Raw genomic sequence first — 15,560 nt, 5'->3', positions numbered from 1 at the left:
TGCTATCCTACGTTGTGGTCTGATAGTGGAGGAACACCAGCTCAGTGTCCCTAAACAGACTGATTAGGAAGGCAAACTGTATTACAGGACTGACCTTCGATTCACTAGAGACAGTAACAGAAAATTGGATGATAGTAAAATGAAATACCAACTCAGGCCACCACGATTAACGCTGGGTGATATATCAATCCACCATTGCCCCGAATTCACTGGCTCATTCCAAGACAGTGCAAGTGCTACCTGAGATATCAGGCTTTATAACAGTTCATCTCATTCTACCAATCTTCACACTTTGCCAGTTATAACTGAGATAATGACATAGGGACAATAATTCTCTGGGACACCAGACATTAAATGGACAGTTCAGCTTTTGTTTAAACATTTCTCGATGTTAAACACGTATGCAACAGCTTATACCATGTTGTTATGTACTGGTTTGGGCTATGACTTGTGAACTTGAACCCGGACACAGACAGACGGACATCGTTGGATCCACCACACACTGTTTATTTACAACTATATTTACAATCACGTGCACCTCAAACCCCAGTGCCTCTTGCACCGTTTCCCCAAACGTCCAGGCCTCTCAGTTTCAATGCCTTTCTCCTGGCCGCCTCCAGTCCGTCTCTCTTCCACCCGACTTCCGCTATCGACTGCTGAGAGGCGGCCCCTTAAATAGGAACCCGGATGGGCTCCAGCTGCTTCCCGGCACTCCTCCGTAGCCACGCCCCAGTGTGGCGGAAGCAGTCCGGGTGTCCCCAGTCGTCTTCCCCCCAGCACTTCCTGGTGTGCTGGAAGTGCTGGACTCCAGGGATCTTCAGGCACCGGGGCGCCGCCTGGCGGTGGCCACGGGTCCCTACAGGGCTGGGCTTCTAAGCCCTGTACCCGTGGCCCCCAACATAACCAGGGCGGACGCCCCCTCGCGGTCTGGAGGAGGCACAAGCCCTCCTGGCTGGGATTGGCTCCAGCAGACCCCCATGACCCTGTGTTTGGATTCAGTGGGTTGGAAAATGGATGGATGGATGTTACTATCGATGTTAATTAATGTTGATTTATTTTGTTTTCTTATTGTGTCTTTTATTTTTCTATTCTTTATTATGTAAAGCACTTTGAGCTACTGTTTGTATGAAAATGTGCTATATAAATAAATGTTGTTGTTGTTGTAAAGAAGCCTGTCAGCATCAAACTATATTCTGCCTATTAACACAGCACAGCCATTAGTACTAGTGCCTCAGAGCCCTCGGAGAGTGTGTCCTGCATGTGTTTCTCTTTGAAGTCTACAGTTTTCCACACACCCGAAGCACATGCAGGTTGGGCTGACTGTTACTACTGCAAACTGGCTCTGTATTAGTGGGCATGAGTGTGTGAGTGTGGATTTATAAACACATGAGCTGTATAACAGACATGTGCAGGTTTTGTTTTCAGCCTGGAGAGGATTTGGCTCCACACAATATTAAATTTAATTAGAGTGTTTACAAAATGGATAGATTAAAGAAATGCACTACTATATTTAAAAGGCAGAGTTAAATTGATATGGCATGAAACACATCATTAACAAACAATAATTTGAATAATAGTAAACCTTTAACAAGGCGACCTAAAGTCATTTACTTAATTAATTGAAAAGACAGCATCACCTGGTATTTCAATATTTAATGGACTACCTTAATTATTCTGAGCAAGAGCGGCGTTTGGGGGTGGCAAGGAGGGTGACCTCCCCAGGCCCTGCGCCTAAGGGGGCCCCACTTTTGAGGTCTGCGTGTCCCATTCCAGTGGATTTGTTACATTATAGTCCCTAGTGTGTGTATATATATATATATATATATATATATATATATATATATATATATATATATATATACAGTATATACATAGACTAGGGGGGCCAAGTCCCCATGGCGCCTTTGGCGCCCAACCCCAGTTACAGACAGAATATTAGTAAAATCTGTAAATGTCCAAAGAAATAATGATTATGCATTGGAGTCAAAATCACGAAATTCTATAAATATGTAAAAGAAAAATGAATTATTGTTTAACGGAGTAAAAAAATCATGAAATGAGAATAAAATATTTACCTCTCTTACCGATTGGAGTACTCCGGTTAGATCGGAGATGTCTCTAAAAGGAACCCTTTAAAAATCTTTCTTCAAGGTCAAATTCCAAACATGTACGTCATTGGAAACATTTCATAGTCCGAATATTAATGCACAAAAACGTGTATCGCTAATGATAACCGGCTGACATGACATCAGTGTGAGTTATGACTGTGACATCCTGCGTATCGAGATTCAGAGTAGACTTGCAATTTGTGTTCTTATTCTAGAAGAGGCCCTGCTGATTTCCGCATGACACCGCATTGCATTTCGCACTGTCGTGGTATTGTCATGAATTATGAATTGAACTTTTTTAATTGGAGCAGCACGGTGGCACAGCGGTAGCGCTGCTGCCTCCTAGTAAGGAGACCTGGGTTCGCTTCCCGGGTCCTCCCAGTGTCTGTGTGGGTTTCCTCTCACAGTCCAAAGACATGCAGGTTGGGTGCATTGGTGATCCTAAATTGTCCCTAGTGTGTGCTTGGTGTGTGGGTGTGCGTGCCCTGTAGTAGGCTGGCGCTCTGCCCGGGGTTTGTTCCTGCCCTGCGCCCTGTGCTGGCTGGGATTGGCTCCAGCAGTAACCCCCGTGACTCTGTGTTAGGATATGACTAACTGAATGACTTTTTTATTAGACTACATCGTTATATTTTGATAAAGTCTGCGTGTTATCTTGCAAAAATTTAGCTGAATACTGTAATGAGAAAATCTGATGTAAGTTAACATCATTTTTATTAAATATGCACACAAATGTATTAAGTCCACACATACCGGTAACAGCATTTGACGTAACCGGCCCTGCATGGGGTTGGTCAGCCAGAGGCCCCGCACACCCCTAAGGCCGCCTCTAATTGCGAGTAATTTAATCCTGTTTTTTTTTTTTTTATAGTAAGTCTGGTCCCTGTTATGTTTTAATTGCATTTTTTGTTTATTGGAACCAAGATAACATCACGGTCACCAAAATACAGCCCGTCGTGTGATACAATCCTGTAACTGGAAATGGATTACTTTGGGTTATTTTTTTTTGGATTGGGCTTGTTTTGTTGAATTCTTGTTTTTATCCAAAGTGAAATAACATGTACTGGGCTTCAGACTCTGTATAAGGACTTAGTGACAAAGCTCAATATGGCCTGAAAACTTCGATCCACAATGAAGCTCTTCTTATAGGCAAATTTGAAAACTATTGACAAAAATCTGCATTATGCATTGTGTTAAAGACCGCTAAGAAAAGAAATACATAAATGGCAAAAAAGGGAAGTATGAAAATATGCATCACTTACGTTCTATGGAAAGATGCACAAGCAAAGATTCCTTGATCATAAAGGTGAAAACACCTGGAACCAGGAGCACTATTATACATATTAGGGCCCAGGACCGAACTGTACTAATGGGCCCCACATATGCCTTACAATGTTTTATCAAAACTGTGACTAACAGGACATTACCAATGTGTATTTACGGCATTTCAATCTAACCCAACTACAGGGTCATGGGGGTCTGCTGGAGCCAATCCCAGCCAACATAGGGCGCAAGGCAGGAAAAAAACCCCGGGCAGGGTGCCAGCCCACCGCAGGGCAAACACACCCACACACCAAGCACACACTAGGGACAATTTAGAATCGCCAATTCACCTAACCTGCATGTCTTTGGACTGTGGGAGGAAACCCATACAGACACAGGAAGAACATGTAAACTCCACACAGGGAGGACCCGGGAAGCAAACCCGGGTCTTCTAACTGCGAGGCAGCAGTGCTACCACTGTGCCACATGTAAAACATTGCCCGCGCTTATTATTGTTTTTTTTTTTTTTAAATTTAAAGCCAAATGCAAAAGATTAACAGCATACATTTTGTAACATTGCGAAACAAATACAACAAAATGTACTTTTAACAACATGCAAAACAAATATAGTAAATAACTGATCCAATCTAATTACATTCATTTAAACAGAATCACCCTCCAAGTTTTCACAATTGCAAAATCATTAATTACAACCAAAAATCGCACTTAACGTGGAGGCTCCCACTTGCTGGACAGGAGTGCTAGACTGTCAAGTCTTGGTAGGGTGGAGTGGTGGCTCTGAGGCTGGGGATCTGCACTGGCAATTGGAAGGTTGCCGGTTCGAATCCCATAAATGCCAAAACGGACTCTGCTCTGTTGGGCCCTTGAGCAAGGCCCTTAACCTGCAATTGCTGAGCACTCTGAGTAGTGAGAAAAGCGCTATATAAATGCAGAGAATTAATTATTATTATTACAATGCTGAATGTGAGTAATTTTTTTTATCAGTTTCTCTGCCCTGGCCACAGTGACTTATAACATGTAAAAATATCCACGGCAGTGTACACATGTGGATAAAATCTCTGAAGCTTCATTCCATGTATGGCATTAACAAGTCGTTGAGGTGTTCATTCATTTTTAAAAAAGGCAAAGTACTGTATGACTTCATCAGATGATTTATTTGACACTCAAAGGCTGTTGTCAAATCACTGGGCATTCTTACTTATGTTGCCGCCACAAAACAATGAATTTGTGCACATTCTGTCCAGGGTTACCCATCAAGCCAGTGCTCGGGAAAAATGTTCACATTCCCAATACCCCCAGTTCAAACTATCCTTATCTTTCCTGAAGCTACAGGAAAAGCGTCAAACTGGAACAAGCAGTTACTCTTTTTCTCCAAAGATGCACTGTACATTGTGAATTAGGGATGCTCCAAATCGGCTGATTTTCACTGCAAAGACTCGATCGGTGATCGTTAAATTGGCTGATCACAAAAAAAATTTTCTTTTCAGCCCCTGCTTTTGTAGGCTTTATGGTAATTTAATTAGTCTTGTTGGCGTAACAGTAAAATGCCTTCTACTTATAAACTTGTTAAGCATGCAGTCTTATGTCTTCTAGATAAACGATTTATAAACATTTGATACATTTGCAGCTATTTTAAGATTTGTAATTGGGTTTATTATTTGTTGTTGTGTGAGTTTTGGTAAGAAACAAGTACTGCATTATTAAAATGGCAATCCATATTTAGAATTTCACCTCAAGAATTAGGAATGTCTACCTGATACACTGAAGAAAAAAAAACACACCTGTGTCAATATAGTAAACTAACCGTCCCACCGTGGCTCCACCCGCGTACAGCAGTGAAACAGGAAAAACTTTGAAAACCAATAAACAAACAGGTATCACTAGCAAAGCGGAGGCAAGGTCCGCTCCAAAACATGGAAAGAGGTAAAGCGATTTGGCGCTCCCCACTCCTGACGTCACTCTTCCCCCTCCCCTCGGCCCGCAGCCTCTGTCTCAGATTACCGCAAATGTATTGTTCCTGTAAGCAAACTGTGATTCTTAGCACGATGAGAGAAGTCGCAAAATCAACCGGAATGTTCAAGCAAATTCTAGAAAACAACCCGATCTAAATCCGTTAAGTAGTCCTCTCGTGAAAAGCGGACGGACAGACAGAGAGAGAGACGTTGGATTTTAAATACAGAGAGATGTGTACTTTAACAGTAAAAAAAAGCTCCAGTGCAATTAACGATTAAAAATTATTAAAACCTATAAGTGCAAGTATATTTCCATGTAAGCAATGCTAAATTGTGAATACCAATTCTTTGATTGTGTGAGTATATGATTTTTTTTTTGTTAGAGAAATGGTGAACACCTGTGGTCTATAGTTTAATTATAAAAATACGCTTTAATATAGGACCTAAGGCTTCTAGGCATCTGCTTATGCAGGAGCTTAGTGCAAAATGCTAAAGGATAAAGGGAAAAAAACAAAGGGAATTGGCCGATCAAGTAACATGAAATCAGCACTCAGTATCAATCTTAAAAAGCCTGATCGGAGCATCACTATTCTGAACACAAAAAAAATCTTTAGCTTTGTTAAAAAAAAATGTCTTCAGCCACAACTCCACAAAAAACATAGTGGAACATACGAACCTCTGGACCTCAAATAAAAGGGAATGGAAAACAATCAATATAAATCAGTTTAGAATAGGCAGGCGTCAGGGTTTGTCTTCATTGGGGTAAATGACTAAATTGTTTTCAGTGAGCACAGCAAAAACAAAAGTATGCGATGTTGGAACATCAGTGTCTTCTCCTGTGTAAAATCAGTTTGGAAGTACATTTTTACTTGAACCAGTCAGCTATTAGTCTGTGCTTTTAATCTTCTTTTTAAACCTGCCTCATAAGTTTTAAACGTTTGGGCGTTAGGATTGCTACCGCCAATTAATTGATGTTGAAGCAAATTAGGAGAGATGTCTTTATTTTCAGTTCTTTGTGTAAGAGCTTCATCAGGATAAATAATGTAAAGGTTGGCATAGGCTGGAGGTTGACGCTTTTCAGGGGTGTAGTTCACCAATATAATAATAAATTTGATTATGAATTTTGAACATCTTGGCACCGCGTCCTGGAGGATTATCAACAAAGGCTGTCATGGATGCAAAAGAGAAGGAGCAGGTTGATATTCTAAATAGTGGTATCTTGCACAACACGTGGAAGTTTATCATTTCATTTAATAGGTACAGTAAGGTCTTGTGTAAAAGCAGCGAGGAAGTACTTCTTTACTTCTTGAACCTGTCTGCACTGGTGGTTTCTCTTCTTCTTCAACCTGCCTTCCATGACTAAAGGCTCAGGCGTAAGGGCGTTTCCATCAATAAAATACTATTCTATTCTAAGCAAATGACAGAAATGTCTACATTTTCAGAACATAAAGTGTTTCCTAAGGCACTTCATCTGAATTTACAGTACAGGTCAGGTTGGAGAGCCTGCACTGGTGCAGCACGTTGCTGCACCCACCACGCAACAAAACAGCTCGGGATCCTGGTTGGCAAACCCCCCCAGCCACACAAGAGCTCCAGTCCCACCTTCCAGAAGTGACTATCTATCTGCCACAGCCAGGTGTTATGTGGGCGTCCCCTTGGCCTGGTCCAGCCACTCTGGTCCTCAACCAATGAGGATCCTGCGAGCCTGATCACCCTCACACCACATGGCTGTTAGTGCCATAATTGACTCTCCATCACAATGCAGATAATGTGCCTCATTCGGGACTCTGTGAGCAACACAAAGTCGAACCAGCGGTACCCAAGGATTCTCTGAAGAAGTTTACAAATTTACAGTACATGGTAAGTTATTGAACCTGTCAGGCATCTACAGTATGTGTGGCATTTTTTTTTTTCATCCTCAACTCATCTGAACTCATAGGCGCTGTGTCCTGGGGGATTTTCAATATAGGCTCATATAGATGCAAAAAATTTAAAGAGCTATTAATACTGTGTATGTGTTGTAAATGTTTGACTTTATTTTGCGATGGGAATGTACATTTGTGCAGGAAGCTGTCAAGTGTTTGTCACGCCCCATTCTGTGTCCTGCAGTTAACATGCCTGTCATGGTTCAGTGCAATGTGCTTCATGGATTTTTTCGGGGTTCCTGGCACCAATACTGCCTGCCCATCACCGTTTTGTTTTTGGCTACTTGCTTTCGTGTCAGCTAAGTTGTGAGTGTGCATTTTCTGCCATTCAAAAAGCATGCTGCCACATCTCTGCTGGCCGTGCAACCCAATTTCAGGCCCACTGTGGGCCAGACATCCAATTCATGGGTCATGTCGCATGTATCACAGCATAAGCTGTCGATTGAGATAAAGATGAAGCTTCAACGGAATTTTTTCCATGACAAACAGACAACCTTTAGCATTTTTATATACAGATAAAAAGCAATATAGATGTACATAGTGTCACAGGAGGCTGGAGGACAGACCCAGCTGGGACGCCAGGAAGGACCGGGAGGTGGCGTATTCGTCCTCCGGGCCACGAGGGGGCAACCGCCCTGGATCGGGAGAGGACCACAGGAGAGGAGCAAGGAGCCTCAAGCCTGTTGGGGCCTGTGGCCACCGCCAGGGGGCACCCCGAGCCTCAGACAGCCCGGGAGGCATTCACTTCCGCCACACCCGGGAGGATGGATGAAGAGCCTTCCCAGGACGCCCGGAGTGCTTCCAGGTGCAAGGGCAGCACTTCTGCCACAACAGGAAGTGCTGCCGGAAGAATGTCATCAGGCACCTGGAGCACGTCCAGGTGAACATAAAAGGGGCCGCCTCCCTACAATCGGAGAGCTAAAGTCGGGAGTGGGAGCAGGACGAAGCTCCCGTGGAGAAAGGAAAGGCGGTCCATGGACATTTAAAGAGAGGCCCGTGTTAAAGGAGGTTAGTGCTGGGAAGCACTGTGTGGGACTGTGTGCAAATTGGAAAAAATAAACGTGCACTTTTGGATAAAGATGTGGTCTCAGTCTGGTGGTGTCTCGGCATGTCTCACAATAGCAATGACTGCTAGAAAACCTTTCACAAATACGCAAGATGTCTGTCCATTTTAGTGGTATTTGAAAAAGTTCAAAGAAGAACTAACTGAGATTTTCCAAAATAAGAACACTTTAAATCAGTACAGTACCGCTTCATAATTACAATACACCCTTCTAGATCATTACTGTGTAATCCTGAAGTGCCAGTGCATTTAATAAAAACTTTCAATTCTGGAAAGTAAACTGATTTCCAGTCACAATATCGGTTGGAAAAATGTAAGAAAGGTATAAGAATCAGCAAAACCAGTTAAAAGAATTAAATCATTTAAAGAAACTTTCAAAAGTTTTGCTAGAAGTACTGCTGCATAAGTCAACTCTCATTAAAATCTGAATTTGCAGCTTTAAAAATGTATACAAATTAAAAAATAAACAGAAGTTTTATCATTTCCATAATGACCACTGTAGTATTTCTTTAAGGGATTTACAATATTAAAAGAACTCTTTATTATTATAGTTCTTCCCCAAATTCTCATTCAACATCACCCCACAAACTTATTCTTCTTATCTCTTCAGGACCTTTAAAATATTCATTTAAATAGTTCAACATTAATAACTCTCTATAACAACCATCACAAGACTGGAATTTTCAAAGGCTCTTTAAAAGGGTTTATCAACATCATAAATGTGACAGAAACTAAATGACAGGTTATTATTACAAACAATGTTAGATATTACGTTTGTGAAAATATCTAAAAATCAGAAATGTAACACATGACAGATGAGGTGTGTGACTCATGAGCACAATGTTTAAACAATCATGCAATCCTTAAGTAATTAACATCTATACAAATTCCACTACGCATTGGATTAAGTATGCAAAAATGCTAAAAAAAAAAATAGTGCTTTTATAAACCATCATAATAGGTTTTGTTGATTGCATGACTTGCAACAAGTATAGAAAGCTATGATTCTATAGGATATACAGTATATCAATAGTACCCGTTCTAGCCAACTTCACCCGTAAGAGTGATAAAATATCTCTTGTCACACACATACAAGTCAACCAAATGGACCAGGAAACGACAATTCCATGCCAGGCCAGGTGGCGGTGGAGTGCACTGAACTGCTCTCTTTTCTTTCTGCAGACCAAACACATGAAATTCTTCCTGTTCCAGCCCTGAGGATGTCACTTCCTGTCCCGGCCCCGAGGACGTCACTTCCTGTGAACCAGCTGTAAAAACTGTTCATCCTCCATACTAACACAGTTCTGTTTTGGAATATAACCAGTACACATTTTACTCTATCTTTAAAGCCTTTTGCAGCCAGGGAAATTATACGGGTGGCTGCCCCAAACCTTCGCTGTGTGTCCAGCCGTTTCTTTCACACTCTATATATAAAATCCAATGTCTGTCTGTCTGTCTGTCTGCTTTTCACGAGAGAACTACTAAACGGATTTAGATCGTGTTTTTTTTCTATAATTTGCTTGAACATTCCGGTTGATTTTGCGACTTCTCTCATCGCGCTAAGAATCATAGTTCGCTTGCAGAAGTGACATATTTGTGCTAATCCAAGACAGATGCTGCGGGCCAAGGGGAGGGGGAAGCGTGACAGCAGGAGTGGGGAGCCGGCAGGGCCCTCCTTAGAGTTCTTTTTTACTAATACATGGGCGAAGCTGCAGGGCACGGCTAGTACGTTATATGTATAACATAAATAAATAAAGCAGTTCTGACACTTACTTGATTTGATTTTTGATTTGATATATGAGCTCCTCAACACAGCAGAAAGACATGTACTTTTGTGTTATTTAACATCTAGTGCTTCTGACCTTATTAAGCCCTTGTAAAATTTTACTGTACAATTTAGTGCAAGATTTAGTGAAACAGAAATAACCTTGCAGCAAAGAACAATTCGTAGAACAGTAATTACCATTATCTCAATAGTTTAGTAATAATATTAAAATGTTCTGGAGCATGTAGAATGTGCCGCAGTCATAACGTAAAAGTTAATTTAAGAGAGACAAATGAGGGTTGAGTAACACAAACACCGTCCTCCATCTTGAACAGTGCCCCTGACTAATCACCACTCACTCCTGCCATCACAAAAGACTTTCTTCACTCCATCTCTAGCACAGATTGATCACTACTGGCTCCTTTGCTTCCTTATTACTTGCCAATGACAAACTGAAAATGACTTTTTTTTTTTGTTTGTCATAAGATGAGGAGTCAGAAAGCAGGGGAGAAATTATTGATACAATAAACTATTAAAGAGTTAGTGAGCGGCAAAAATAAAAATCTCATAAAAATTCTTAAAAATATTTGTGATCAACATTAACACCTGATATTGGCCCTGTTTTATTATGTGCAGTGGTTGCTTATTCTTTTGAAGTAAACATCATGTTAATATCATGTTTTTTCTAGAAGTACTGAGGTTAAAAGATGCAATGGTCCAGTGTAAATGGTAACTTTTAGTAAGATTGTGTCAGTTCTTATTTTTATAAGAAAATCTAAAGTTTTATTAGTATATATACTAAACTAGACTATACCGGAAACAAGTACATAGTTTTGTAGAATAATGTTTTGTTATTTTCCCGTGATGCTAGCTAGTATATTTATATTATGCAAACAGAAGAATATGGGCTATTACTTGAATTATTTTACTCAGTCATAAAGTATTATTCTAACTATAACCACACAGTATTCTATATTGAATATTATTAATTTTACTCTAAGATGTATTAAGCACTGCTTTTAATTTTTTTGTAAAGTAAAGCTATGTAGAGGGGAACATGAATACAAAATGCTATTTCAACTACTCACCACTTTCCAGCGGTCCTTAACCATGCAATTAGCCGGCAGAATGTCCGCCTGCTCCCCAGCCCCATTCATGTTTGCTTCGTCCTGGATAGCGGGTGCTAGGCACTGCATCTGCCAGCCAGTGAAAACTCGGGCAGCTCCCAACTTAAATGAGCCATTTATCTGTAGTACATAAAAAAAAATAAAAGTCACACCACGCATCAAACCCAGAGCATTCAGCATTGGTAATCATCATATTTTGTTGCTGTATACTTTACTTACAGGCTACACTTTATAATCTTCAGGGAATATATAAGGATAACAGTAAGAGACAGACTTTTAAGATGCTGTAAATTTAAAAATATTTCCAGATAGAGATTTTTTTTTAATTTAAGAAGCAAAGAATACATAACAAAAAGTAAAGTCAGAGGCCAGCCATTGGAAGGAAAACCATAAAAGCACTGAATTGGAAAACATAGCCATAGCAAGAAAAACAGATCTAGAATCTACACAATAGAAGCCGATTTCTGTCCGTCCAGCAGCTACAATTCAGGTTGCTTCCAGGTCAAAGCAGTTTTGCTAGAATTAAAGAAAGAAGTTTACTTTCACTGCCTATTTCTGATTGCTTCTGTATTTAGATTTAAATGCTAGAGCAATCAGCCAGCTTGTATGCATCAAAATAAAACACATTCTGCTTTGTAGGACAGGTAATCTGTTTTAAAACTGTATTTAGTTATTATATTTTTGTACTGAACAGATATTTGGTCTAGAAATCTTGTAAAAATCACTGATAGGAACAGCTCTAGAATCTTTTTATTCTTTACTACTAGGGTGTTGTACCGTGTTAGCCATTATGAATGTAGTGAGAAGTCAAGCAAAATGACACCTTTGACTGGCTAGCTAAAAAGATTACAGTATGTAAGCTTTCGAGGCAACTCAGGCCCCTTCTTCAGGCAAGATGTGATACAAAAACTGAAGTTCTATGTGTTTATATAGACACCAGGACAAGAAACAACATTGGAAAACCTTTAAGTGAGAAATCTTAAATGTAAGAAATTAATAGACCTCTCCAGGCTAAGATTCATTTAACAAGAGAGGAGAACAACATATAGTCAAGATCTTTGGATGAGATAACTGTCCAATAAAGTCTTTTGAAGTTTCTGATGAGTTACTGATGAGATAAGTTGTCTGTGTCAGCCCGAGAGATGCAAACAATCCTCACATCTTGGACTGACACAGACATCCTGTCTCATCAGAAACTTCAAAAGACTTTGTTGGACAGTTATCTCATCCAAAGATCTTGACTATACATTGTTCTCCTCTCTTGTTAAATGAATCTTAGCTCGAGAGGTCTGTTCATTTTTTACATTTAAGATTTCTCACTTAAAGGTTTTCCAATGTTGTTACTTGTCCTAGTGTCTATATAAACACATAGAACTCCAGTTCCTGTAACACATCTTGCCTGAAGAAGGGGCCCGAGTTGCCTCGAAAGCTTACATATTGTAATTTTTTAAGTTAGCCAATAAGAGGTGTCATTTTGCTTGACTTCCCACTACATTCTTTACTATAAATCAGTGGATTATTGATAAACTAATTGCATGCATGAATAACAATGAAGAAAGGTGTGCTATAACCCAAGCAGAGATCTTGATGGATGTTTAAAGATCGCTTATTTTATGATATCAACAGTGTATGAATGCCAGCAATGAAAAACACCCATGAGAATTTTCAAGGGTTACAATATTTACAGTACATGCATCTATTTTGTCAAAAAATACATAAGATTTAAATTTTATCATCAAGTCCGGGAAAAATAATTATTCTAAGAATTGGCTGTCATGTTGTCATTGTGTCTCCAAATTTCTATATACTAGGCGAAAAAAAATAAAACGATTTCAAAATATTCATCTCAGGTCATGATTTTTTTTTTTTTTAGTAAAGTTAGGAGGAGGCTCTTGATTCTGGAAAAGCAGGTTTTCATTCTGGCCAATCTGACAAACACATAAAATATAAAACTGCACAGATAAATAACTCCTTCCTTTAAAGGGTTTCCTTGCTTATTCTGTTTTTTTTTTCCCATGTCCATCTCCTGTGACCATGTTTGAATTGTAAGTTAGTTAAAATTGCTGAAAATTGGAAAAAAGTGTTCAAAAGATTCTTAACTTGAATGTGAAATTGTTTTGTAAATGACATTTCCAGCCTTTCACTCCATCTTGGTATTTGACTGTAAAGTGTGTAGTTCAACACAGGCACTGCTGAATTCATACCTTAAACGTATCTGCGATATCAAAATGAGTTTATTATTAATCAGTAATGAAGCAGAGATTCAAACACAATGCATTAACTTTATGTAAATGTGGCACAGTATATCTGAAATATGAGAGCAGTGACAATACGAACGTCCAAGTCACTACTTGTGAAATTTCTCAGCGGAGGCTAGCTAATTGCAACGACTAGCGCAGATTTTACATTTATTACTTTGCTTTCACACTTTACAGTGTATGAAAAAAAAAAACATATTTTCTGATGCAGGAAAATGCAGTCAAGCTAAATACCACTAGTGTGAGTAAAACATAACGAGCTGTTTGACTGCTCAGGAAATGTCTCTCTGGTGAACTGTTAGCAAATGTGACACTGTTGTTGAGTGAGGACTCAGGGTTAATTCAATTAGAGACAGAAAGTGGCAAAGTTCCATCACTCCCCCGGAAGCCTGGGTTCAAATCACTGCCTGATTATTACCTCTGTGATGTTTGCAAAAAATTTGATTATTTGAATTGATAAAATGTTAGGAATTACAAAGACGGACCATGTGGCATTTGCAAAGTAACTGGCAGCACATTTTATTTAAAAAAATAAAATCTAGGGGTAAATCAATTGAATTTGAGTCATGTCTTTAAATTCAAACTTGGCAAGTGTAGAACTGCTCTGTTCAGACTTATGACATTTCTTTAAAGTCATCGTAAAGGAGCTTTCTGTCTGGATTGGTTCTTTCTTTATGTCTGTAAGGATACAAGAAATGAAGTTGTTGGGAAGTTTCTTTCATTTCTTCTTTGTTGCATTCATTCACTATGTTATAATGCTACAATGTTACAATGATATTTTTTATATTGTGGCGGGCGACCGGGTCCCATGCCCGGCCGGGACACCCCTGCTGCATATGTTCCGGGGGAGCCACCATGGGCAGCTCAATACCTCTCCCGGGACGCTTGGTGGCAGCCTCCCTGGCCGACGGTGATTCCCCAGCCTCCCGCATGGCTCCATGGGAGATGGAGTCCTCCACAGCCTGGTTGGGAGCTAGTGTGGCCGCTAGGGGGTGCTGCCTGGACGAGTCATTAGCCCCACCCGGAGGTGCAATTGGGACCAGGTGATCAAGCACCTGGAACACTTCCGGGTGGGCTATAAAACAGGCCAGCCTACACCACTCAGGAGCCAGAATTGGAAGGAAGAGGACGAGGTTGCCTGGAAGGAGTGGTGGTGCAAGGTGGAGAGTTGTTGCTGTTGTATTTTTTGTGCTTTTGGGACTGTGTATTGCCTGTGGTGTTCACTGGGAAGATGTGCCCCACAGGTGAAGAACAATAAAAAGTGTACTTGTTTTTACACGTGCCTCTGTGTCAGTCTGTGCCGAGTCGGGTGCTATATAGTGCCTTTTACAATATATTCAACTGCGGCAGACGGCCGGGAGGTGCCTTTGACGCTGGGTCCAGGAAAGCAACCATGAGATGCACACTACGTCCCTCGGAAAGCGTAGTGGCAGCCCTCCTGGATTACATCGGGCCTCAGGCATGGGACTTCAGGGCTCAGCCCTGTTGGGCTCTGAGGCTACCACCGGGATGAGCTGCACAGCTTAACAAACCTGTGTGGGCTGGAATGGAGCTCTACCCGGAAGTGCAGCCTGAATTAGGTTAATTATCACCCGAGGCACTTCTGGGTGGGCTATAAGAAGATCCTGCAGCCAATACTTGAGGCGCCAGAGTTGGAAGAAGGAGGACAACGACGACGACGCTGCTGCTGCCTGGGAGAAGTTGAGGAAGAAGAGAGTGATTTTTGTGGGAGTTTTTCCTTTGGTTGTGTGTTTTGGGACTGTGTACTGCCTGTGGGACACAGGGAAGACGTGCTCCATGGCTGAAGAACAAATAAATCTTTTGTTTTCACTTTTCACGTGCCTCCGGTGTCAGTCTGTGTCGAGTTGGCGCCAACCAAGCGCTTCTGCCACACAACTTAGACAATACAACATGCATTTCTGTATATTTAAAGAACGCCTCTCTTTTAAAGGCTTCAGCTAATCTTATATATAAACATCTATGCGTGGAAGTGTGTGTGTCTCTCTGTCCAGCCCAGAAGTGAGAGGTGGAGTCGGGCTAAGGGCTCCACCCCCAAGGATACACAAGTGAGGCGAGCACGT

At 40.8% G+C, this 15,560-nt stretch overlaps 1 protein-coding gene across 1 annotated transcript in view; it reads right to left on the bottom strand.

Annotated features, from left to right (window-relative positions):
• ttbk1a (tau tubulin kinase 1a) overlaps window positions 1-15,560 on the bottom strand; it is a 161,657-nt gene that overhangs the window by 124,685 nt on the left and 21,412 nt on the right. Inside the window, exon 3 of the mRNA XM_039738448.1 lies at window positions 11,183-11,341. Within this exon, the coding sequence (XP_039594382.1) occupies window positions 11,183-11,290 (108 nt within the window). The 5' untranslated portion in view covers window positions 11,291-11,341. The remainder of the gene's footprint in view (window positions 1-11,182; window positions 11,342-15,560) is intronic.

This window comes from Polypterus senegalus, chromosome 16 (genome assembly GCF_016835505.1).
Source record: "Polypterus senegalus isolate Bchr_013 chromosome 16, ASM1683550v1, whole genome shotgun sequence".
Lineage (NCBI taxonomy): Eukaryota > Metazoa > Chordata > Cladistia > Polypteriformes > Polypteridae > Polypterus > Polypterus senegalus.
Note: the sequence above shows the minus strand (reverse complement) of the source record. Positions and strands in the feature narration are given on the sequence as shown.